The sequence below is a fragment of the Episyrphus balteatus genome, chromosome 1, assembly GCF_945859705.1.
Source record: "Episyrphus balteatus chromosome 1, idEpiBalt1.1, whole genome shotgun sequence".
NCBI classification, from domain to species: Eukaryota; Metazoa; Arthropoda; class Insecta; order Diptera; family Syrphidae; genus Episyrphus; species Episyrphus balteatus.
In genome coordinates this window covers 135,066,252-135,092,033 of record NC_079134.1, presented here as the reverse complement: position 1 = coordinate 135,092,033, position 25,782 = coordinate 135,066,252, and the positions used below count along the sequence as shown (strand labels likewise).

The window sequence follows — 25,782 nt, the reverse complement described above, 5'->3', positions numbered from 1 at the left end:
GACTACCGTCACAAACAAATTCAACTAAATGCTTATGAGCAAAAGCAGTCCAACCATATATTTAGTTTTATATAAATACTGACAGCCACGAGGCTTTGCAAAAAAAATACTCGAAAAAGAAGGCAATACTTTATAGCCACTTTAGTACAATAAAAGCTATTGTTAGAATAAGATATAAAATGTAACCTAACTTTGAAGACTCAATAAAATTCAATTCAATTCAATTCAAAAAACTAGCTAGAAAAAAAAAATTAAACTTCTGTCAAACTGACGGTAATGGCGCTGACAAGTTTTATTCGACCGGTGTTGGTGCAAGTTGTTCATTCGACAAATATTCGTGCCGCGTATTTCGCCAAAACTGTTTCAGTTTCATCGAAATCAACTTCTCTAGCGCTAGCATTAAATTCCTCATTCTATTCCACGTCTGCATCGAAAATGTCTGCAAAATATACAACTGTCGAAAAGGGAGCACCCAACTCCACCAACTATAGCATTTATTTTAGTAAGTTGATAATAATTTAATTATATAATTTCTCAATATCAATATAGATTATAATTAAAGTAAAGAGACTGATTAAGCTGCTGCTGCTGACTAACCGGAGAGTTCTGTTATCTTTGATTTATTCTCTTTATATTCAATTGATTATGCTTTATAATAAGTAGCTTTTTTGGATTAAATAATTTACGTAATTTGTTATAATTTTTGTCATTGTATTGAAATCCATTTGATTAAGTCGGTAAATATTAACTATCTTTAAGAAATAATTTGTTAATCTGCCCTTGGTGGGTCATAGACTTCACGTCATCAACTTTGAATGCTATGCCATGCATTGCCATTAGAAATTAAATGATTTACATAGAAACAACGATGGTGCAATATTGTCCCCTATGATCTGGAAGTCGTTTGACCTGTTTTAATGTGCCAAAATTTCATAATGTATGTAGGTATTCATTCTATCGCTTAAAACAGGAAAGGCAAAAGACAAACGAAAATGTTCGAAATGGATTGATTTCTTGTTTTAGATTTTCAATTGTTAGAAAAACCGGTAAAGGCTTTATAAAAAGGTTTACCTAGTTTTATAAATGAGCCTAACACTTGCTTAAACACCACTAACACTCAATTTTTTACATAGAATTGTTTCCAATTTGAATTGAAAAATCATTTTGGGAAGAATCGATGTACTTTAAAATATTGATTTAAATAATATTGTTTTAATTATTCTTTCTTCTTGAGATTGAAAGTTTGATATCACAGTGTCATAGGGTCGAATAGGAAAATGTAAGGGTTAACCCTTGTTGTTTGGTAACAAGTGCCCTTTTGATTTTTTAATTTAATTTAATTTACTTAATTTTAATTTGATTTACTTAATTTTTAGTAATTATTAAGGGAAATATAGAGATTTCTTCCCAAATTTGTATTCCTTAGAATTCTCCTTTTTTTAAAATACCCCTATGTTCTGGATTTCACTTTTTGCGAACTCAATTGCCGAAAGTGAAATTAAGTGTTCTGCACAGTGCTGCCATTTCGAAATTTAAAAAAACATGATAAAAAACATGATTTCACTTCAAAAAACATGATTTATAAAAAAAACAAAATTTGAAAGAAAATGAACAACCTCTAGGTTGTTTTATTCCCACTTGGGGGGAATAAAACAAATTATTTCGAGTTCATTTTAGAAAATTGTATTAATAAAGTATCAAAGGTATAACTACACAGGGTACTTTTTGCAAAAATTCTTAAAGTGAAAATTTTCAAATTCATTTTTTAATGCAGAATTCTTAAATCTTGACTTCAAAACGTTTATAGTTTTTTTTTCGGGAAAAATTGCCCTTTGTAGGAAAAAATAATTATTTGCTTTTGTAATTTTCCCACTTCTTTCAAAAGGTGGCCATTGTAGTTATAACTTAAATTACAAAAATGGCGGGAATAAAACTTGAAAACATAAATAAGTTTATAATTTGTACTCATTTAAGGTTAATTTCATATAAACATACTTCATGTAGGTATTGAATAACTTTTTAAAAATAACAGTTCACCTAGTGAAAAAGATTGTTGGTTTACAAAAAGATTATAAAGATTTTTCTTTTGGATTGAAAAAAACATGATTTTGGGAACGAAAACATTAAAACATGATTTTAGTTCAAAAAACATGAAAATCATGCTAAATCATGATTTCTGGCAGCCCTGGTTCTGCATTTCAATCGTTTACATTTTCTGACCGCATTCAATTCAATTTGTTTTTGTCCGTGAATTGGTGTATTTTTCAAAGAATCTGCAATTTTTTGGGCAAACTATTACCAAAACTTATATTTTCATTGTTTTGTAATGGTTATTTTTTTGTTATTCTTGTACAAAAAAAAACATAAAACACCTGAAACATGAAATATCATCATACATCACTTTTTGAGTAGGTACACTGGGAAGTGCGTACTGCCTCTATGTTCGCCAACTCATTCACTGTTTTACACTTTAATTAAATTTTTTCTATTGAAATATGCAATAGTAATATAGTATTGCAATTATTTGCAAATGGAAGATCGAAATTTCGAAATTTCGAAATTTTCGAAATCGAACGAAATGAAGAACATGCAATTTCATTTCACGTGAAATTGAAAAGTGATTTCAATTCACTTTTGATCCAATTCTGCAACATGTGCGATAGTTTTGCATATAATTTGCTAGCCAGTTTTACTTGGTTTTCCCCCACTGTTATTTATAAGTGTCCAAATTATTTTGAATGCAGCTAATACGGCGCTATTATATAAAATTGGACTAAGCTCAGATTAATGTCCTTGCTTTAACGTGGAATGAGTTCAAATAACGTTTTTGAGAAAGTCACAAAAAAAAAAAATTGGTATAGCGAACTCTTTAAAAGTCATTGAATTGACAGCAAACATTTTTAGTCAGGGTTATATATATTAATTATTAAATATCCCATCAGTTAAAAAGAAGAAAAAAAAGTTACGCATACGCCCCAGTGAATTTTTAAATTTGAACTCTACAAAAGAATTAATTATATTCTTCAACATTCACTGATCTTCAAAATTAAGTTAGTAAATTAAAGTTTCTAAGTACAACCGATTCAATTCAAGTACATCAAGTAAACTTTTTTTGAAAATAAACTGCTCCAGAAAGAAAAAAATTAAAATTGTTCTTTAATTCTACTTAAATTTTTAACATCGAAGCAACTTTTACCAGAAGAGCAATTACATGCAAACCAGTGCTAGATTTTATTTTTTTAATTTTATTTAAGTTTTAAAAAGTTTTACACCCTTGAAATAACAAAAAATATTAATGGTTTTCAAAAATTTTCTTGCATGAACTTTCATTTGGATACAAAAGTATTCTCAAACCCTCTTTGTTTTCTATTTAGTTGAGTTTGCGGTTTTTAAAAACTTGAAAAAATTATAATAAAAACATTACGATCGCAAAATAAGATTTTAAACTATTATAATTTGTGATTGTTACACATTTTTATTTCTATTTTCTTAACATACTTTTTTAACTAATAATTATGTATGTACAATGTACATAATAGAATATTATTTAATCGTTAAGAAAATTAAAATAAATAAGTATTTGGCACTTCAATTTATGAATCTTACGTTAAAAAATTGAAAGCGTCTGTATGCATGGACTATTTAAATGAGAAAAATAAATAACAACCAAACCTCTTCCTTGGCATATTTATTTAAGTAATGTATATCAATTTTTCTGTTATTTTAAAAATCTTTAATTGCTACATAAAAAACTTTATTATGTTGTATTCTGGTTAAGTATATTCTATCTCCTTTAAAAACTAGACTGTTAGATTCATTTTAATCTTCCTCTTATCAATTTTTCATAAATTGCTGAAGACTTGTTTTGTTTTTTTTTTTTAAATCTCACTTTCTTATTTGTATAATGATTAGAGTCCATACATTTATTATATTCAAAGCATTTGTTTTGATATGAAAACACGTGTTTTCGACTAATAGAAGGCTATTAATTACAATGAGTATAATTATGAGTAAGATAAAATAGATTTTTGGATTCTCTTACACGAACAACCCTTTCACTTTTTGATCAATTTGCAAATCAAATTGTTTATATGAGACATCATTTCGCTGGATATAAAAACTCGACATTTTTTTTTTTTTGAAAAATCTGAAGGGAGTACTTCTTATGTTTTTCGTAGATTTCTGGGGCAATAAAATATGTGTTTAGTCTCAAAAAGATTTTTTGTTAAGGAAACAGGATAATGCAATTAATACTGCTACTTACCATCAAAAAATCCATTTTATTAATGAATTTGTATTCTATTCGTTAATCAAATGTAGTAATAAACATAAAGTAGCTTTCACACTTTGTCTGTCTTTCACACACACAGTGACCGTTGTTTTTGACCAAGTTGCATTGTACTCATTGCCAAAATACCTTTCTAGTTGTGACAAATTATTATGTAATTCATTAGAGTTTTGTAGTGCATTTGCTGATCAACAATCATTTTCAATTTCAAAATAATGAAGAAAAGTGTAAAATCTACTATTATTTGTAATCTCAATACATTGTTCTTGGTCTCATCATAAACATTTAGAATAAATTGTATATTTGAAAAAAAAAAAAAAAAAAAATACAAGAATTCTGCGGATCTTAGCTAGCATAAATGACACTCATTATCATTTGTAAAATTCGTGACATTGCATTGAATTATTGAACATTTGCGTGTTTAACAATTTGAGGAGTTGAATGTATCGTAAAGATAATTGTTAATCGCTTAAAAACACGTCTATTGATTTAATTTACTTCCCTTACTTACCTCTACTAATTATTACAAATTTTGTTTTATAGAAAATGAAGCTGGAAATGCTATTTCACCCCTTCACGACATTCCATTGTTTGCTGATGAGGCTAAGACTATATACAACATGGTAGTTGAAGTGCCACGATGGACAAATGCTAAAATGGAGGTAATTAAACAAAAGACAATAAATTTTATTATTACAACGTATTATCAAACACTCTTTGTGTGGGGTGAAATGTTTGCGTCAACATTACACAAGACAATTTTGATAATAAACACGCTATTATAAAGTTGTGACTATATTCTTTTGTAACCTTTATTAACAGATCAGCTTGAAGAACCCATTGAATCCCATCAAGCAAGATGTGAAAAAGGGAAAGCTTCGTTTTGTTGCCAACTGCTTCCCCCATCACGGTTACATCTGGAATTATGGAGCTTTGCCACAAACCTGGGAGAATCCCGACCACATTGAACCATCCACAAGCTGCAAGGGAGACAATGACCCAATTGATGTTATTGAAATTGGTTCCCGAGTAGCAAAGCGCGGTGAAGTAATGCAAGTTAAGGTGCTCGGTACAGTTGCTCTCATTGATGAGGGTGAAACCGATTGGAAAGTCATTGCCATCGATGTCAATGATCCGCTGGCCGATCAAATGAGCGATGTCGGTGATGTTGATAAATTCTTCCCCGGACTTTTGCGTGCCACCGTCGAATGGTTCAAAATCTACAAGATTCCCGATGGTAAACCAGAAAATCAGTTTGCATTTAATGGTGAAGCAAAGAATGCTAGTTTTGCTACCAACATTATCAATGAAACTCACAAATTCTGGGTTGGTTTAATCAAGAAGGATCTAGATGGTGGTTCAATTTCATGGTAATAGTTGATATGAAAGTATTCTCGATTCAGTTATTTAATTTCTGTTTACTTTTCGATTATAGCGCCAATACATCTGTTCCTGACTCACCATTCCTTATTGCCCAAGAAGAAGCTGATAAAGTTATCGAACAAGCTCCAACTGATGGAGATGTTGAAACTATTGGTGAAATTAGTAAGTTTAATTGTGAATTTTATTTTTTGTGATTAAGTTAAAATTAATTTTTTTATTTACAGTTAATAAATGGCACTTTGTCCACCTGCAGTAATAATCTGGCAGTCGAGGAATGTGTGTCACTAGGTGTAGTAGTTTTGTGGTACAATATGCTCTTGATTTGATTGCTTCGTTAACATATCTGTGTTGTAATCAAAATAAAATTTTGGAAATAAATGTTGAATGGTAAATGATTTTTTTTGTTGATTTTTTTTTTTTTTTATTTTTATTAATTTATAATATTTGAGAGATGGAATAATTTCACGATTTTTGTTTCAAAAACAATATGCAAAATTTGCAAGCAAAGAACTACAGGGGCGCATTTTGAATTCCCAACAAATTCGGTTTTAGATTTATTTATTATATCAAACCTTCATTGTTTGTTATTTTGCAAGTGCTATTATATTAGTTGATATTTTATATTTATTTTTTTTATGTTCAGATAGGTCGTCAAAATGCTGTCAGCAGCGTATTGCAGTGCAGTATGTTTCAGCTCACAAAGTATTGATAAAAAATCTCTATAAGCTCTATAGGCTTAAAGCGAAAGGTTTCTCATGTGAGATTTTCAATTGTTTGTATTTTAATAATTAGGTTATTCTTTTATAGATCATAATAAAACATATAATAATTGTATACCTATTTATTCGGTGTGAATGGTATGTATCTATGTATGTATGTTCTGTCATAACTTGTTAACGGCTCTGAAAATACTTTATCAAATAATAAAAAAAAAATCTAAATCTACAAATTTCAAAAACTAGTTCATGACTTTTGTCTCTTGCGCCAACGCTGTAAACGCTGCAAAACGAACGAACAACTTCTTGACTTTTATTTTTATACACAATAAAGAACAATAACAATAATAGATTTTCTAATGTCTAGCACCTAGCTGAAGCGAAACGACAAAGTCTCCAAAGTCGACAGCGAAAATGCTTAATAGAGAAGTTTTTTTCAAATTCAAGATTTATATGTGTATGATTTTGAATAAATTTTTTTTTTATTATGATGAGATCAAATGGATTTTAAAGTCATTAAAAAATTGTATCGCCAGTGATAAAAATTATAGAAGAGGGACACAGGACAGTAAAAAGCAAGTGGACAAAATGAGTATAAACTCTTCATATAATCTGGAGTTTTAGACTAGTACAGCAGCATACTGAAAAAAGTGAAAAGCATATCGAAATTGTTCGTTCCAGATTTTTTTGTGCTACAGTGGAATCTCGCTAACTTGAACACATACGAAACCAGGCCTGTTCAAGTTATTGGATTGTTCAAGTTACTGGAACATATAAAAAAGTTTTCGTTTTGTATGAATTCAATTTGTTATTATAAATTAATGTAAATGACACACAACACGATTACAAAAGTAGTATCCTATATTGAGGAAATTCAAACTTCTGTTGAAATACAATTTATTTGTTCAACTTAAAGAGCTTCGAATATTTAAAATATTCAACTTATAGAGTCAGCAATAAAAAAGTTCAGCAAAATAGGATGTTCAATTTATTGGATTGTTCAAGTTATGGTATGTTCAAGTTAGCGAAAGTCCACTGTATTTATATATGTTAAATTTCGTTTCATACTTTTCATAATTTATTCTCATTAAAAACATCTCAAATTTTTCGCTAGAGGTGAAAAGCATATCGAAATTGTTCGTTCCAGATTTTTTTGTTCTATTTATATATGTTAAATTTCGTTTCATACTTTTCATAATTTATTCTCATTAAAAACATCTCAAATTTTTCGCTAGAGGTGCGTAATGCAAAACGAAAAGCAAAACGAAATTTTTCGTTCAAGATTTCGTTAACGAAATTTTGTACGAAAAATTTCTTTTCGCTTCAGCTGCGTACTAGGCTTTAAGCCTAGTACATACAGATGAAGCAAGTCGTGAATCCATACATATTTGTATTTTGTGTTCACCCGGGCCGTGAACGTTGCTGTGAACCCCGTTGGAGAAGAAAGTGGAGAGTTTTGCTTCACAAGCGATGAAGTAGTTCACGTGCAAAATGTACGGGAATCTCTTTCACATAAATTAATTAATTAAAATTTTGAATTTTAGCATGAGTTTCTATGCCTCCTTTATATTTTTTCGAACAAACAAATTTGAAAATTGACGAAAAAAAAGGAATGTGTGTATTATATTGATTGTATGCGTATTCATGACATGAATAAACTTGAAGTGCGCACCAGCGATGAGTGTCAAATGTTCACATGTGAAGGTGTGTCCATGTTCACTTCACCAGAAGTATGTACTATGCTTTAGGCTGTAAGGCAACAGTTAGAGGATTGGGGTCGAAGCACGCAGTGAATAGAGGGACCGATAACAATTCAAATGACGCAATCAATTGAAAATCTCCAAAAATGCAGATTCGCGGTTTTGGCTTTGTACCGATGATATATTGCTAGTTAAAATAACACATGTAGATCCCTTATTAAAAAGTTAAAAGTGCGACGAGTGCTTTATTCTACACTTATTATTATTCTACACTTCCCAAACCATACATCCCATCCCACTCGTTCTCAAACTTTAAATGTCAAAATACAGCTGATTTTTGCAGACGAAGCAAAGAACCAAACTTTCTTCATCAAGAAATAATTTTGTTTAAATTTATTATTTTAATTAATAGATTTTTGTGTATTTTAAACTAATTATGGACCCCAAACATGTTAAACAAACATTAAAAGAAGTTCGTGATGCAATTAAAAATGGAAATAACTCCTTAGCCATCGATAAATGCCAGGTACAAACAAAAACTTATTACCGGCAACGACCAAACGATGTTCTTTTGTTTACTATAATTTTTTTTTGTATTTTCTTAAAACTAGGAACTTCTTAAAGCTGATCCAAAGAATTACATGGGTCTTATATTACTAGGAGCTGCATATCAAAATACTGATCAAAAACAAGTAAGAATCAAAAGTTAATTTGTCCAGTAAAAAGTTATAAACATAAGAACCTTCACAGGCAGCTTTTCACTTACGAAAAGCAGTAAGCTGTTCAACAACACCCACATTAGCTTTGCAGGGACTTGCAAATTGTGCTCCAAAAGATGAATTGCCTGAAATTTATGAACAACTTCTTGATCATGTTCCGTAAGTGAAAGAGTTCATATTCTAGTAACTTCACAAATCAAATTCAACATACAAATTGATTAAAAAAATTTCGCTACGTTGAGGATTTTAAATTAGAAGAAAAGATACTATCCTTGCGTCCCATGAATAACATTTGATACATAGAATTTTTCTTGTACCGTGTTTTTAGCGTCCATGAATTTTATTTGATTCAAATTCGAAAAATGTTTACGTCCCTATATACCGGCGGATCTAGGGGGGGGGGGGGAGGGGGGGGGGGGCACGGGGTTCATACTTAAAGCAAATCAAATTATAAGAGTTGTTAAAATATTTATATGAATAATAACAAAAAGAACTTGAGTGAAACTCTTGCCTATTTCTGGCTGAAAATGCAAATTTTATTGTTTGTTGATCCACCTCACAAATAAATAAACCACTATTTGTTGGGTAAACACGAATTTTTTTTTTCGATTTAAAAAAAAGTGAATTTTCTAAGTGTTTTTTTTTTTTAACTTCAAAGTGATTTTGGTGACAAATTTTGATATGGACATCGACAATTAAGGTATGAATTGTATTCTAAAAATAAATTTAATTGTATATGCAACTCCATTTTTTCATACGGAGGGGTTGAAATACACACTTAAAAAAATTGCACTTTTTTCGTTATTTTTTCTCTTACGTTAGTGTTTTTAAAATAGCGCAACCCGCCACATCATTGCATAAAATATATATTATTGAACTGCTGGATATATAGAACAATCTTGCATTTTAAGAGTTTGCCCAAGTTTGCACCCCTGAAAATAAAGACCCCTTGAAAAAAAGCGACCCTTACTTATAGACTTTTATAAATATTATGTTATTGAGAAAATTTCTTCAGGGATACCTTTAAAAATACATAAAGGAATAGTGTTCCAAATTTCAAAAGAATCGGTGCAGTAGTTTTGAAGTTATAAAGGGCACCGGTTTGAAAACATTAGTTGTGGGGAGAACGATTTAAAGTTTTGAACCCTGGACTAAAACGTTCGTAAGCGAAGTATTACAATTTGAACACAATATTCTTGAGATATAAAAAAAAATTGATTGCAAATAAAAACAACAAAACTGGGTTTCCCAGAAAAAAAGTATGTACCTACCTATGTTTCAGTTTTTTTTTTTAATCTTAGGAACTTTAATATTTTTTATTATGGCGTTTTCTATTGGCTCTCCGGAAGCGTCCGGAATCATTCAGAAGCCTTCTGAAAGTGTTTTATTCGCACAAAACTGACAGACAGAACGCTTCTCAGAAGAACAATTCTCTTCTCGATTTAAAATCAGAATCACTAGTACATGAACACTAAAATGTCAACAAAAAAATACTCAATCATTCTTTTTTTGTTGTCATTCAAAAATTTAAACAAAATTAAAATTAAAATTAATAAAAAGATTAAAATGGGTACTTTAATGCAGTGGAATGATTTTTTTTAACATTTTCTTCTTCCGTCGTCTTCAGATTTATAATTTTTTTCATTTTTTCGTTTGAAAAAAAAAAAAAAAATAATATCAATATTTGACATTTGAAATTTCACAAACACAAAATAAAAAAATTTTTGAGTGAAACCAATCGAAAACGACATTAGAATGAAGTCTTTAGTATTTGACTAAAAACTACGGGGTCATTAAAAAATGGTATAAATATGTCCATAATTTTGCAAAATTTTATACAAAATCAATGAAAACATTTTTTTTTTACATTTCATCTTTAAAACTTAATTTCTCAATTTTTAATTAAATTTTATTTAGCCCTGATTTTTCAATCGTCAGTTAGACTATCAGAAGAATAAATGTCAATATAAAAAAAACTTTTATTCCTAGGAATAAGCTCTAACTGAGGTTTATCTGACTGTTGAAAAATTGGCCCTTAATGAAACAACTTGACTCAAAAAATAAAATAAATAGCTAACTTTTAGAAAAGTTATAGCACAGGGTTATAAGTGCATTTTATGATTTTTAATATTTTTTACCGACTTCCAAAAAGGAGGAGGTATTCTGTATTTTATTTTTTTTTTTTATGTTTGTTACCGCATAACTTTGGACAGAGTGAATCAATTTTGATAATTCTTTTTGTATTGGAAAGCTAGTGGCTGCAATGTGGTCCCATTTCAATTTCGTTCAGTTTAAGCCATAGGAACTATTAGAAAAACCATAAAACCCCGTTTTGAATCATGGAAGTCGGTTTTGTTTTTTTGATAAAAATGATTATTTTTCTCTCGGCTAATCTGGAGGTAAGTGGGTAAGCACTTAAGTGGCTTATACTGCACCAAGAAAATGAAAATTTTTCCTTCCGAATATTTTTTTTGTCATTTGGTACCTATTTGATGTGGAAAATGTGCCCAAATATTTTTGGCCAGGTTTTAGACTAAAATACCGCACTGTGCGTCGTTAAAATTCACTGCTTGTCAGTCAGTCGTATGATACTTCACTTTATTTCTAACTGTTATAGCTGATTTTTTTGCCAATCCGTCCCTTGTGCCCCCCCCCCCCCCCCCAGAAAAAAATCCTGGATCCGCCCTTGTCCCTATAAAAATAGATTCACTTGATAACATTTTTCCATGACATTACAATGATAGAGAATACCAAAAAAGTGGGTCCCGGAAGTCCGTCTGTCAATCTGTCTGCCTGTTTGTCTGTCTGTATAAGGAGCTACAGCCTAAGCGGATGGACCGATTGACTGAGGGTTTTTTGGAATTAATTATTTTAGACCTACATTTCCTAAATTTGTATATAAAAAGTGACCCATTTTATTTTTAGATTTATTCAGGTTTAAAGTTAAATCGTTTTTCAACCTTTCGGGGTAAAAAGAATTTCAATTTATGTTTATACATACATGCTGTGTAAAATTCAGTACCTATGCCAACATGACAGACAAGTGCAACGTATTTCGGAAAAAAATACTTTCGATAACGTTAGTGTCGCTGATGTAACCGGAAAAGTTACAGAGCCTTCAACTGCTTTATCAACTGCTCGCGAATCAAGTACTAAATGGAAAAACCATTTAAAAAATCCCCTATTTTTTCTGATTTGTATTCTGTATGTATATGCAGGTCATATACAAAAAAAGATATTTCCAAAACTTTTAGTCTAAGCATTCATTTCGAGGTTGAATCCTTATTTTATTGAATTATTTAGGCCTACTCTTACAAAAATTTCAGGGAAAATGGTTTCGTGAGAAAGGCTCAGAATCGCAAAAACGCACAAAATTTCGTTTTCTTTTTGCTTTCTTTCTCGATAAAAGAGAACGATATTTGGGCAACTTTTCAGTTGGGTTCCCTTTTCCCGAAAACATTTTTCCCGGTAGTTTTTTCGTAAGGAAGTTTTTTAAAAAAGTTTTTTTTTTTTATTGTTATACATTATTCTTGTTTATAAATTATTAAATTAATTCATAAAAATATAAATATTCAATCATAAAAATATTGCGTTTTCTTAGACATTTTTAATATTTTTTTTTACTACAGTTTTATTATGGCTTATATAAACCTACACATTTTTATTAAAATTATGACTCTGACCCATTTTTCCATATATAATAAACATGCTTTAAAAAACAATAATTTATGAATCAATCACGGTACAAAAAAAAAATATGTGTTCAAATGTGATTTATAGGACGTGATATTATGATCTTTTCTTTTCTTATCAAATTATTTCGACGTAGAGAGAATTTTCTACAAATTGGTATGAATAATTTTCGTTTATTAATTATTTTGAATCACATGCGATTCATTAACGCTGGAAACACGGCACAAAATAGATTTCATGAATCAAATATGATTCTTTGGACAGTGAAGTTGCTAGACTTTCATATTGTTAATTGTTTGCTATTTTTTTTAAATTTTAGTGAAAAATCATGTGAATACTACGATAAAATCTCATCACTTAGTCTAGCTACTCCCAAAGTTGCCCAAAAATGCGTTCAAATCTTGAAGAAAGCGGCTCTGGCCGCTGAAACAACAGACACCAAACGTTCATCTCATATCAATTTAGCCAAAATCTGGGTTACCCAAGATGAAGTCGATGATAATGATATAAACCTAGTTAGCTCCTCCAATTCAAACCCTGAATTCATTAAAATTAAATATTTATCATTTTTAGTTTAAATCTTGCCTGGAAGTAGCCATAAACGAGAGCGACAACAACGATCCAAGTATCCAACTGAAAATCTTTCAGAGATACTTAAAACTCCTCTACAAACAAAATGATTTGGAGAAACTCTTAAAAATGTCAGATCACATGTTTAATTTTTTTCCCGAAGAACTTTGTCCTCTGGAATGGATTTGTATGGTTTATTGTGAGAATTACAAAACCAATTCGAGTATTCTGTCAGCTCTCGAAATGCCAATTGACTTTTATGTTGAGAAATTGGAAAATCTTAATCCCAAGTCAAGTTTAGCTGTTCTCATAAGAGCCATAAAGGCATATGAATTTGAACAGATGGTTCAAGCTAGATCTTTACTCTTTCAAGTCAATCAAATTCAACCAGGCTATAAGGTGGCACTTCAATTAATGGCCAATACTGAAATGCAAATTGGAGCTTATATCATAGCTATACCAATTGTGCAGAGTTTAGGTTGGACAAAAGAGTATGGGATTTGTCTGTCACATTCCAGTTGTCCAGATGATTTAAAGAAAGCTATAGAAGTGCTCGAAAAACTTGATCACAGCGAGGAAGATGTTTTAGATTCTTTAGCAAGGTTTGTTGTTTTTAGATTTCATTCCAGAAGTTTGTCTAGCTAATGTTTAATTTTAGATGCTACCAGCGACTGGGTGAGGAGGAAAAACTCCAAGAGCTGCAACTGCCACCTTTTCTCGAAATCAAATACAAGTTGTAGGTCATCGGGTTTAGTCTTTCTTAAAATATTTTTAAATTTAATGAATCTTTCTCAGATCTCCAATAGAAGGCTTGGAAAAGTTGCAGACTTTCGAAGATCAGGAATGTTACAAAGTTCTCTTGTTAAAGGCACAGCTGAATATTATGGTTCAGAACTATGATTCTGCTTTAATATGCATGCTGAAGGCAGCACGGTTAAGACCATACCGAGCTGAATGCTTTGAGAATTTGGGAAAAATCTATATGGCTTTGAAGGACCAAACAAGAGCTATTAAGTGTTTTGAAAAATGCACTTGCTTAGATACACTTAATCAAACAGCAGTTAATATGTTGAGTTCAATATATTTAGAATCTGGTGAAGCGGTAAATTAAATATCTATTAAATAAATAATTTCAACTAATAGTAGAATTTAAATCTTTCAGTTTTATGAAAAAAATCTAACACTTCTTTTAACTGCTTTGAGCAAGTGTCCAACTGGATTGCTAAAATGGGTGCATTTCAAATTAGGAATGCATTATTTAACTGTAAAGGACTTTGATGGAGCAATTAATTCGTTTAGGGATTCGATAAAATTTGATATTTCTGTAATTGTATCTTGGGAGTGTTTGGGTGATGCATATAAAGAACGAGGATCATATAATTCTTCTTTGAGAGTGTTTCAAAAAATTTTGGAACTTGATCCAGGGAATATCTATGCAAAGTTACAAGTGGCATTGATTAATATGGTAAGTAATTGTTTTTATTTTACTTCTTGGAGTGTTAGTTAAGAAAATTATATAAAATTATTTTTTTTTTGCTTTTTTTCAATCATTTTTGACAAAAAGATAAGTTTTTTATCGGGTACAAAAAAAAGTCAGGAGCAAAAACTCTGTAAGGTGATTTTAATTAACTTGAGTGTGCTGAATTCAAAACTGTTCACAGATTTAATCCATAAGGTCTAGTTTTTGAGCTCTACTCATTATTTCGCTGAAATGCTTTTTGATGTTTGATCTAAAATATATATTTTTCCGTAATATTTTCCTTTTTTTTATCTAAATCAGTAGTCGAAAACTGGAATTTACTTCAAATCTGCTTCGAAACAACCTTTAGTTACCGTAACACGATAAAATATGGCTTTTTGAGATTGCATAAGTAGTATTGAAAAAAAAATTAACTGTGATGTAAAACGGTGCCAAAAGTCGCAAAAAAACGCGTGTTTGACCTGCTAATATTCAAATATTTCAAAAACGTGAGGTGCCAGTGAAATTTTGACTTCGGATTTCGATTCAGCACATACAAATACAGTATGGTTTGAGGCCGAACTCTATTTTCGTTGATGACCAGTGTAATTACTAATTTTTTGCAATAAACCCACATTTTCTTAACCTGAAAAAACCCTTCCACATGAAAAAATATGTATTACCTTATTTTATTCGTAATGCCCATGAAAAAGACAAAAAAATTTCAGACCCAGCGCAAAGTCATCAGCGTTGCTCCTGATGTTGCATTTTAATCATATTTTCATTTTAATCTAATTTTTAAAAGCTCGAAAATATTTCGAAATAAAAAAAAATATTTTAATACTCTTCCGATTTTGTAAATGAAATTCTAGTCAAAAATTTGCTGTTGGTTAAAAAAGTGGGCAAAAATGACCGAAAATTAGACGAGAAATATAGAAATACATTTAAAATTTACCCTAAAAGCACAGATTATTTTGGTGAACAATCATGACATAACATATTGTACATCACATCTACATATACAGTAAATATTAAATTTTTTTCTTAGAAACAAGTTGTCTTTCAAGAAAATATCATTTATATTTCTTCAGATCATTCGAAATTATGCAGAAGCTATTGAAAAATTTGATGAACTTCTTACGGATCATCCGGATTATCTGCCTGGCTTAAAAGGCGCTGCTGAATCTCACATTGGACTTGCAAATAACCTTAAACTTGAAAAGAGGCTTGGTCGTTCAAAATATCATCTTCAACAAGCTGTTAAATATTTAGAAAGGTAAATAAATTTCATTCCTCCTTTAAAAATGAAACTTATTGGTTCGTTTTAGAGCTTTTATAATTTGCAAACAAGATATGGTCTGGTTATGGCGGCTGACAGCGAATACATTCGTCCAAGTCGCATTACTACCAACATCCAAAGCTCATTTGGAAGTTTCAGCTAAATTGGCAAAACAAGGTGCAGATGGTATAATTGTCCTTGAACGAAAGCAATTACTATCTCTTGCAACAAGGTAAATAGTTCTTGATGAAATGTAAGACCCTGTAACCTAAATATTTATTTCACAGATTTTACACATGTGCCTTAAAATTAACACAAAACACATTCCTTTGGTATGAGTTGTCAATGTGTGCCTATTACAGTGCCAATTATGAACCAAACGACGAAGTCAAACATCTTGATCTGGCAATTAAAGCCTGTAAGACAGCCATAAGTCACCAGAGTGATCGTTGGGAGAATTGGAATGCATTGGGAGTATTTAACGCTCACAAAGCTATCAACGATTTGCCTTTTGCTCAGCACTGTTTCATTCAAGCTTTAATGATTGATCGCAAATCATACACAACATGGACAAATCTTGGGGTACTCTATTTAAAATTGGGTGACATCAAGTTGGCTAATCAAGCATTCCAACGAGCTCAACAATCAAGTCCAATCTATCCAAATGCCTGGATTGGTCAAGCAATGATAGCTGAGCACATTGCTGACGAAGAAGAGGCTTTAGATCTATTCAGACATTGTCAGCAATTTGAATACCATTTGGAATCGACTATTGGCTATGCACATTGGGTCTGTAGCATTCTTTGTGATCCCGAGAAGCGCAAGGAACCGAGATTTAAACGAACAATTGATCTTATGTTTGCTGGAACTGTTGCTTTGGATGCAATTACATGGTATTTTGCTGTTGAAGAAGACAATTGCTCTCCAGAAGCACTGTCTTATCTCGGTTTTCTAAATGCTCATCATCAGCTTTATCGCCCGGCTATTAGAGGATATTTACAAGCAGTTAAAACTGCAAATCCAGATGCAAGAAATAAACTCTACACAGACTTGGGTTACATGTTTTTGAAAAACAATCAACCAAAAGAAGCTATTGATGCCTTCAATTCAGTAACAGAAGCTAGTTTCAAGCCTATTGTTGGTCTTGCTTTGGCATATTTCCGGGCCGGACAGCATCAAGAAGCCTACTCAGTTTATAATTCGATATTGAAGAGCGTAGCTGGCAGTGAAGAGGATAAAGCGGCTATGATTTTGGTTGCAATGGCTTCAATGGTTTATTCATCACAAGGCGAAGCTGATACTAAGACTATTTTATATCAATGGTAGATTTGGAGACTTTATTTGTGTGTAGAATAACTTTTAAATCTTCAATTTCAGTATTCTCTTGAAGGATTCACCAATTGAAGCTCTTTATTCGGCCTGTGCTCTTGGAATTCTTCATCATGATAATCAACTGACTGAGACAATTTTATGGGAATTGAAGAAGTATGAACGATCTTTGGAACATTGTGCTCATATTGCATTCCTTACATCACAGTATCATCTTAAAAATGTAAGCCAGCATCTTTTTGATTAGTTTTGATGAATTTTTATAGAATTGTTGTATTTTTTTTTTCTTTTTTTAGAATCAAACGAGGAAGGGTTTAACCTATCTCATAGCCCGCGTCCACATGTATCCTCAATGTGCCGAATTGAGAAAGGTTTTGGCAAATTATTTACTTGAAAATTACGGACAAATGCGAAAGTATTTCTTGGCTATTAGTCAAATGGCATTGAGTGCTATTGCTTTGGGTCACGGTAGCTCCAAAAAGTATGATTTTTTAATTATTAAATGTTTTGAAACTTCTATTTTGAATTTAATTGTTTTCTCTTTTATAGAAGCTCTTGTATTGAAGATGCAAACTCACTGATGACAGCCAGTAAAGCATTGAAAGCTGTTGATAAAAAGCATTCAATTAAACTTATTCAACGAGCCATTCATTTGTATCCACAAAATAAAGATGCATGGAATGCTTTGGCTGTGAGTGTTAAAGGCTGAATTTTAGTTAAGAGAAAAAAAAACGAAATATTTTAATTTGTCAATAAAAAGAAATGTGTTTTGTAATTTTAATTTAACATTCAACGGCTGTTTAATCCAACAATTATTAATTTCTACTTTGCACCCTTTCAACATTTGATCAAGTCTCTCAATGTGAAATTTTGTTCTACTTCAAAAACTTCATTGTGATTTCTAAAAAAAAAAAGTTCGCTTCTGTATGTTTGTAATTAATATTCATCAAGCAAGCTAACAGATAATCAGGAAAAGTTACGAAATGAAGAAAAATATATCAAGACACAAATGAAAGTACAAACTAAAAAAAAGAAGAAACAAAAATGTGAGTAAAACAGTTTTTATTTTTGCAAAGTAGTAGAAATAATTTTAAATCGCCTTTGTACGTTTACCTCTTTTTGTCCTAAAATACTCGAAACGGTAGGTCGTTAAAAAATTCAATATTATTTTGTCAATAAAAATCTTTAATTTTCAAAATCAGTAATTAAGGAGCGATAAAAGGATAAGATAAAATTGAGTAGGTACCTAGTTAAAAACAATTTTTCTCTTTTCTCAAAAAATCGAAAAAAAACCGTTATTTTTCCATAAAATTTTATCTTTCGCCTGTTTCTATACTTTTTCTTCTAGGCTACTGTGTGGAAATGTGGAGACTTCTCCAAATAAACTGGTATAATTTTTGATTTCTGTGGTGCGCTGTTTGTTCAACGAAATTGAACGAAGTCGAAAAGTAGAACGAAACTTTTCGTTTAAGGTTTCTTTGTACCATTTTCGTATGGGATTTTTTGTTTCGCATCAGTAGCATACTAGGATTTAGCTTTTACTCGTAAGTGGTAATTTTTTAGTTGTTCACCAAACTGGTATCAATTGTTTTAATTTCAATGTGAAATTTTCTAAAAAAAAATTGTAAAAAAAAAAAACAATTTTTGATTTTAAATATTCCGATTCGAATCTTCTAGAAGGAGATAGGAGGTGAAGGTGGATTTATTGTGAACATTTTTTTCGAAAATCTAACGGTACTTGCCATAACACCGTTTCATATAAATCTGAATTTCTCCCAAACTTCTTATTTAATTTCAACGAATTTCTTTTTATATAAGCATAAGACATTTATACAATTTTATTTTATGTCAAAGATAAACGTTGGATAGTGTAAAAACTTTTTTTTTTTGGAAATTTTTAAAAATCTTTAAATAATATCGCCCGATTTTGTTACGATTATATTTATTCTTCAGATTTTTCGAAATTTCCAAAAATGAATTTTGTCAATAATATACTCGGGATGAACATGATCTAATGGTGGGTATGACCTAGGTAGGTATTAGTTGGTTGTACCTACATAATTTTTGCGCCGCGGTATTATTTTCATCTGATTATCCCAAGTATTTTATTTTTTTTTTGCAAATAGAAAAAATTTTTACTTGGAAATAAAGTAATAAAAATTAAAAAAAAAAATTTAACTACTGTAAATTAATTAAAAAAATAAAAAAACATAAAAATAAAAAAAAAACAACTCAATCCTTCGAGCCGGATTTGAACCAGCGACCTATGGATTTCTATTTAATTTCTCAACTCTACAGTCCACCGCTCTACCAACTGAGCTATCGAAGGTTGTTGAAATTTGTGTGTCAAAATGCGCTCATGATTAGATTGAAAATAATATGAATTTAATGTAATCAATGAGGGTAGTCGAGCCAAAAAGAAGTAGTGTTAAAAAATATATATCAATATAATGCAAATAGACCAGTGCCAAACCGGTTTTCAGAGGGCAAAAGTTGAAAAAATTATTAGCAACATTAAGGGTGGTGGGAAAATTAAGGATAAATGGTATATGAAAGGGGAAAAGTAAATTGCCCACAAATAAATTTGTGGAAAGGTGGTGAGTGGGCGAAAAAGTGGGGTAGGTGTCAGAAATCGTGTTTTTTTACGATTTTTGTCAAAAGTAGACGTTCTATCAAAAAAAGTTAAATGCAAAAGTTGTAAATCGTAAAAGTGTCTACAACTTTTACTCAAACCATTTTTTTATGTAAACTCAAAAATATTTAAAAAAATGCAAAAATACGATTTTCTGTTTTTTTATTTTTATATTTTACAAAAATGGTTGGATTTTAATAAAACCTGTTTAAAAATTACTTTTATGTTTTCTATCTATTTTAAATGTCTTTTGAGCAAAAAGTTAATTTTTGGATTTTTGACGAATTTAATTTAAAAAAGTAGCCTATTTTTCAAACAAAAAAATTACCGAAAAAGTTTTTGATTTTTGAAAAGTTTGAAATGCATTTATTTAGATTAAAACCTTTTATTTAAGATTTTTTGGAAAAATTATACTTTTGTTTTAGAAAATATTAAAAAAAAAAAAACAAAAAAACGAATTTTAAGATCGATTTTTAATTTTAACCAAGTTTTGTTAAAATCTAACCATTTTTGTAAGAGATAAAAATAAAAAATCAAAAAATCGTACTTTTGCATTTTTTTTCAATATTTTTGAGGTTATATGTATAAAAAATGGTTTGAACAGTACGACGTCTACTTTTGACAGAAATCGTAAAAAAAACAACGATTTTTGACACCTACCCCATTTTTTCGCCCACCCACCCCCTTTTCTCCAATTTATTTTTCCCCCTTCATAATACCATTTATCCTAAATTTTCCAACCACCTAGGTACAGTGGCGACAAAATAAATAGCACATGTACCCTAAAAATTCTAAAATGAAAGTTTTTCGCACTTTTTTAACTTAAAAGAGCTGTTTTATTAATGAGGAAGTAAGAACACAGATATTTTTGATTTATTAAAAAAGAAATTAAGTACATTGAATTCTTTAACAAAAAATAACAACAAAATCATTAATAAAGCTCAAGTTTTTTAGGACAAAATAAATAGCACACTTCCTAAAAATAAAAACCAAATTAACAAAAATTTTAACAAAGTTAAAAGAAAATAACTAGTATTTGGTTGGGTAACCCTTATTATTTATCACAGAATAAAACCAGCGGTTAATAGACGTAAAAAGACTCCGAATTCGTTCAAAAGGTACTGAGTACCAAGCTCGTCGAAATTCCTGCCAAAGTTTGTCCAAATTTGAGGTATCGCTTTTCCCACGTCACTCTACAAGTCCTCAATAGGTTTCAGATCTGGGGACTGGCTTGGCAATTCCATAACACCGATTTTTTGGACGGATAGCAATTGTTTCACAGACTTAGTCTTATGTTTTTGATCGTTATCCTGTAGAAATGTCCACTTTAAAGGCATTTCCTTCTCAGTAAAAGGTAGAATAGTGTCCCTTAGGATTTCCTTGTACTTAAGGTGGTCCATAATACCCTCTATCCGATTAAATGGCCCCACACCATGCCAAGAAAAACATCACCAAACAAGAATACTAGCCACACCATCCTTAACAGTCTATATTTTATACTGCGGGTCACATTTCAACTGCCCCACGCGGCAGTCTAAAACCACATTTTGTACAACTGCACCAAGAGTCATTTTGTTTGTCCCTATACAAATCGAAAACGGCCAAATGACTCTTGGTGCGATTGTACAAAATGTGGTTTTAGACTCGTGTCTTTATGCTCTTTTGAGCCCTGAAGTCAAAAGGCATTTCGGATTTTTTCCCAGACCCCCATATAGCAAAATCTAACTTTCCCGTACTATTGAGATACCTTTTAGGGCGTCTGGCAGTGGGTAGGCTGAAACAAAACTGGTTTAAACTTACATTTCCTAAATCAGGAAAAAGCAGAGAAAGTTAATGTTCGGCCATCATGTGGTTACTCTAAACAAAACAATATTATTTCAATTGTATAAGAAAAAAAAAAAAACAGAAACTAGGTGTTTTATGTTTGGGAAACCTTTAAGGGCGTCTGGCAGAGGGAAGACTGAAAAATAGCTGGCTTAAACTTATATTTTCTAAACCAGGAATAGACATAGAATTTTAAAGCACTTCAAAATGCTTTAAAGCGGTCTGGCGGGGCGAAAGTTGAAAAAGAAACTTGCGGTACCCACAGTTTCGAAATCAGGGAATTTTTTTATGATTTTTTGGTGTATCATCTATTCGGTTATACCAAAATGCCAAAAGTTGATTTTTTACTGCACTTTGGATGCGTGTGGCAAGGGAAAGCTGAAAAAGATCACTGCCAGACTTTTTCCGTTCACATACTGTGGTGCATATCTAGATATGTGCACACTCGAATTTCGGTTATATCAAACGATTTCGGGCCTACAAAGTGTCATTACCCTTTAAGGTGATTTTGAACCCCCTAGAGAGTGAAATTCTGCAGCGGAATGAATCATAAAAAATGCACCATCTTTCAAGGAGAAGAATAATTGAGCAAAACAATTCCAAGTCACAAACTAATTCTATAAATATTTCTGAAATACCGAATATTATACAAAGTTGAAGTTCAGTAAAAATAGGAATGACCCAAACATCAAGATGTGATTTAATCAACTCTGTTTAAAAGTGCGTAAAGTGCGTAAAGTACGGCAAGTACGACAAGAACGACAAGTACGATAAGTACGATAAGTGCGGGACACGTTCGGGACATCTTCGGGACATCTTCGGGACATCTTCGGGACATATTCGGGACATCTTCGGGACACCTTCGGCACATCTTTGGGACATCTTCGGGACATCTTCGGGACATCTTCGGGACATCTTCGGAACATTTTCGGGACATCTTCGGGACATCTTCGGGACATCTTCGGGACATCTTCGGGACATCTTCGGGACATCTTCGGGACATGCTCGGGACATCTTCGGGACATGCTCGGGACATGCTCGGGACATCTTCGGGACATCTTCGGGACATCTTCGGGACATCTTCAGGACATCTTCGGGACATCTTCGGGACATCTTCTGGACATCTTCGGGACATCTTCGGGACATCTTCGGGACATCTTCGGGACATCTTCGGGACATGCTCGGGACATCTTCGGGACATCTTCGAGACATGCTCGGGACATCTTCGGGACATACTCGGGACATCTTCTTGACATCTTCAGGACATCTTCGGGACATCTTCGAGACATCTTCGGGACATCTTCGGGACATGCTCGGGACATCTTCGGGACATCTTCGAGACATCTTCGGGACATGCTCGGGACATCTTCGAGACATCTTCGGGACATGCTCGGGACATCTTCGGGACATCTTCGGGACATGATCGGGACATCTTCGGGACATCTTCGGGACATCTTCGGGACATATTCGGGACATCTTCGAAACATCTTCGGGACATCTTCGGGACATGCTCGGGACATCTTCGGGACATCTTCGGGACATCTTCGGGACATCTTCGGGACATCTTCGGGACATCTTCGGGATGTCCCAAAGATGTCCAGAAGATGTCCCGAGCATGTCCCGAAGATGTCCCGAAGATGTCCCGAGCATGTCCCGAAGATGTCCCGAAGATGTCCCGAAGATATCCCGAAGATGTCCCGAAGATGTCCCGAAGATGTCCCGAAGATGTCCCGAAGATGTCCCGAAGATGTCCAGAAGATGTCCCGAGCATGTCCCGAGCATGTCCCGAAGATGTCCCGAAGATGTCCCGAAGATGTCCGAAGATGTCCCGAAGATGTCCCGAGCATGTCCCGAAGATGTCCCGAAGATGTCCCGAAGATGTCCCGAGCATGTCCCGAAGATATCCCGAAGATGTCCCGAAGATGTCCCGAAGATGTCCGAAGATGTCCCGAAGATGTCCCGAAGATGTCCCGAGCATGTCCCGAAGATGTCCCGAAGATGTCCCGAGCATGTCCCGAAGATGTCCCGAAGATGTCCCGAGCATGTCCCGAAGATATCCCGAAGATGTCCCGAGCATGTCCCGTAGATGTCCCGAAGATGTCCCGAAGATGTCCCGAAGATGTCCCGAGCATGTCCCGAAGATGTCCCGAAGATGTCCCGAAGATGTCCCGAGCATGTCCCGAAGATGTCCCGAAGATGTCCCGAAGATGTCCCGAAGATGTCCCGAGCATGTCCCGAAGATATCCCGAAGATGTCCCGAAGATGTCCCGAAGATGTCCCGAAGATGTCCCGAAGATGTCCCGAAGATGTCCCGAGCATGTCCCGAGCATGTCCCGAAGATGTCCCGAAGATGTCCCGAGCATGTCCCGAAGATGTCCCGAAGATGTCCCGAAGATGTCCCGAAGATGTCCCGAGCATGTCCCGAAGATGTCCCGAAGATGTCCCGAGCATGTCCCGAAGATGTCCCGAAGATGTCCCGAGCATGTCCCGAAGATATCCCGAAGATGTCCCGAAGATGTCCCAAAGATGTCCCGAAGATGTCCGAAGATGTCCCGAAGATGTCCCGAAGATGTACCGAGCATGTCCCGAAGATGTCCCGAACATGTCCCGAGCATGTCCCGAAGATGTCCCGAAGATATCCCGAAAATGTCCCGAGCATGTCCCGAAGATGTCCCGAAGATGTCCCGAAGATGTCCCGAAGATGTCCCGAAGATGTCCCGAAGATGTCACGAGCATGTCCCGAAGATGTCCCGAAGATGTCCCGAAGATGTCCCGAAGATGTCCCGAAGATATCCCGAAGATGTCCCGAAGATGTCCCGAGCATGTCCCGAAGATGTCCCGAAGATGTCCCGAGCATGTCCCGAAGATGTCCCGAAGATGTCCCGAAGATGTCCCGAAGATGTCCCGAAGATGTCCCGAAGATGTCCCGAGCATGTCCCGAAGATGTCCCGAAGATGTCCCGAGCATGTCCCGAAGATGTCCCGAAGATGTCCCGAGCATGTCCCGAAGATATCCCGAAGATGTCCCGAAGATGTCCCGAAGATGTCCGAAGATGTCCCGAAGATGTCCCGAAGATGTATTGAGCATGTCCCGAAGATGTCCCGAACATGTCCCGAGCATGTCCCGAAGATGTCCCGAAGATATCCCGAAAATGTCCCGAGCATGTCCCGAAGATGTCCCGAAGATGTCCCGAAGATGTCCCAAAGATGTCCCGAAGATGTCCCGAGCATGCCCCGAGCATGTCCCGAAGATATCCCGAAGATGTCCCGAAGATGTCCCGAGCATGTCCCGAGCATGTCCCGAGCATGTCCCGAGCATGTCCCGAAGATGTCCCGAAGATGTCCCGAAGATGTCCCGAAGATGTTCCGAAGATGTCCCGAAGATGTCCCGAAGATGTCCCGAAGATGTCCCGAAGATGTCCCGAAGATGTCCCGAAGATGTCCCGAAGATGTCCCGAAGATGTCCCGAAGATGTCCCGAAGATGTCCCGAGCATGTCCCGAAGATGTCCCGAAGATGTCCCGAAGATGTCCCGAAGATGTCCCGAAGATATCCCGAAGATGTCCCGAAGATGTCCCGAGCATGTCCCGAAGATGTCCCGAAGATGTCCCGAGCATGTCCCGAAGATGTCCCGAAGATGTCCCGAAGATGTCCCGAAGATGTTCCGAAGATGTCCCGAAGATGTCCCGAAGATGTCCCGAAGATGTCCCGAAGATGTCCCGAAGATGTCCAAAGCATGTCCCGAAGATGTCCCGAGCATGTCCCGAAGATGTCCCGAACATGTCCCGAAGATGTCCCGAACATGTCCCGAGCATGTCCCGAAGATGTCCCGAGCATGTCCCGAAGATGTCCCGAAGATGTCCCGAAGATGTCCCGAAGATGTCCCGAGCATGTCCCGAAGATGTCCCGAAGATGTCCCGAAGATGTCCCGAGCATGTCCCGAAGATGTCCCGAAGATGTCCCGAGCATGTCCCGAAGATGTCCCGAGCATGTCCCGAAGATGTCCCGAAGATGTCCCGAGCATGTCCCGAGCATGTCCCGAAGATGTCCCGAGCATGTCCCGAAGATGTCCCGAAGATGTCCCGAGCATGTCCCGAAGATGTCCCGAGCATGTCCCGAAGATGTCCCGAAGATGTCCCGAGCATGTCCCGAAGATGTCCCGAAGATGTCCCGAACATGTCCCGAAGATGTC

General features: G+C 34.1%; 2 protein-coding genes and 1 non-coding gene across 3 annotated transcripts; 2 read left to right on the top strand and 1 right to left on the bottom strand.

Moving 5' to 3' along the window:
- The first annotated feature begins 257 nt into the window (after positions 1-257).
- On the top strand, positions 258-6,066 carry LOC129905892 (inorganic pyrophosphatase). Its single transcript, XM_055981515.1, has 5 exons — positions 258-502; positions 4,832-4,950; positions 5,111-5,658; positions 5,724-5,833; positions 5,896-6,066. Exons 1-5 carry the CDS (start codon positions 277-279, stop codon positions 5,925-5,927), a joined length of 1,035 nt encoding a protein of 344 aa, XP_055837490.1. The 5' UTR covers positions 258-276; the 3' UTR covers positions 5,928-6,066.
- Positions 6,067-8,421: 2,355 nt separating this feature from the next.
- Positions 8,422-17,929, top strand: LOC129921452 (tetratricopeptide repeat protein 37). Its single transcript, XM_056003283.1, has 14 exons — positions 8,422-8,613; positions 8,699-8,779; positions 8,838-8,965; positions 12,819-13,014; positions 13,073-13,671; positions 13,728-13,805; positions 13,865-14,171; positions 14,232-14,534; positions 15,620-15,804; positions 15,857-16,039; positions 16,095-17,129; positions 17,185-17,359; positions 17,433-17,617; positions 17,686-17,929. The coding sequence occupies exons 1-14, from the start codon at positions 8,524-8,526 to the stop codon at positions 17,843-17,845; spliced, it is 3,705 nt and encodes a 1,234-aa protein (XP_055859258.1). The 5' UTR covers positions 8,422-8,523; the 3' UTR covers positions 17,846-17,929.
- Positions 17,930-19,372: 1,443 nt separating this feature from the next.
- Positions 19,373-19,465, bottom strand: Trnay-gua (transfer RNA tyrosine (anticodon GUA)). Its single transcript has 2 exons — positions 19,429-19,465; positions 19,373-19,408 (listed from the first exon to the last, which is right to left on the bottom strand). It is a non-coding gene; the product is annotated as a tRNA-Tyr (tRNA).
- Between the last annotated feature and the right edge of the window lie 6,317 nt (positions 19,466-25,782).

What these genes read in the sequence shown, in the direction of transcription:
- LOC129905892 (XM_055981515.1), top strand. Translation starts at nt 277, where the DNA reads ATGGCGCTGACAAGTTTTATTCGACCGGTGTTGGTGCAAGTTGTTCAT. An exon ending in CAACTATAGCATTTATTTTA is followed by an intron (nt 503 to 4,831) that starts GTAAGTTGATAA and finishes TTTGTTTTATAG; the next exon opens with AAAATGAAGCTGGAAATGCT. An exon ending in GATGGTGGTTCAATTTCATG is followed by an intron (nt 5,659 to 5,723) that starts GTAATAGTTGAT and finishes TTTCGATTATAG; the next exon opens with CGCCAATACATCTGTTCCTG.
- LOC129921452 (XM_056003283.1), top strand. Translation starts at nt 8,524, where the DNA reads ATGGACCCCAAACATGTTAAACAAACATTAAAAGAAGTTCGTGATGCA. An exon ending in AAAATACTGATCAAAAACAA is followed by an intron (nt 8,780 to 8,837) that starts GTAAGAATCAAA and finishes GAACCTTCACAG; the next exon opens with GCAGCTTTTCACTTACGAAA. An exon ending in GGTCACGGTAGCTCCAAAAA is followed by an intron (nt 17,618 to 17,685) that starts GTATGATTTTTT and finishes TCTCTTTTATAG; the next exon opens with AAGCTCTTGTATTGAAGATG.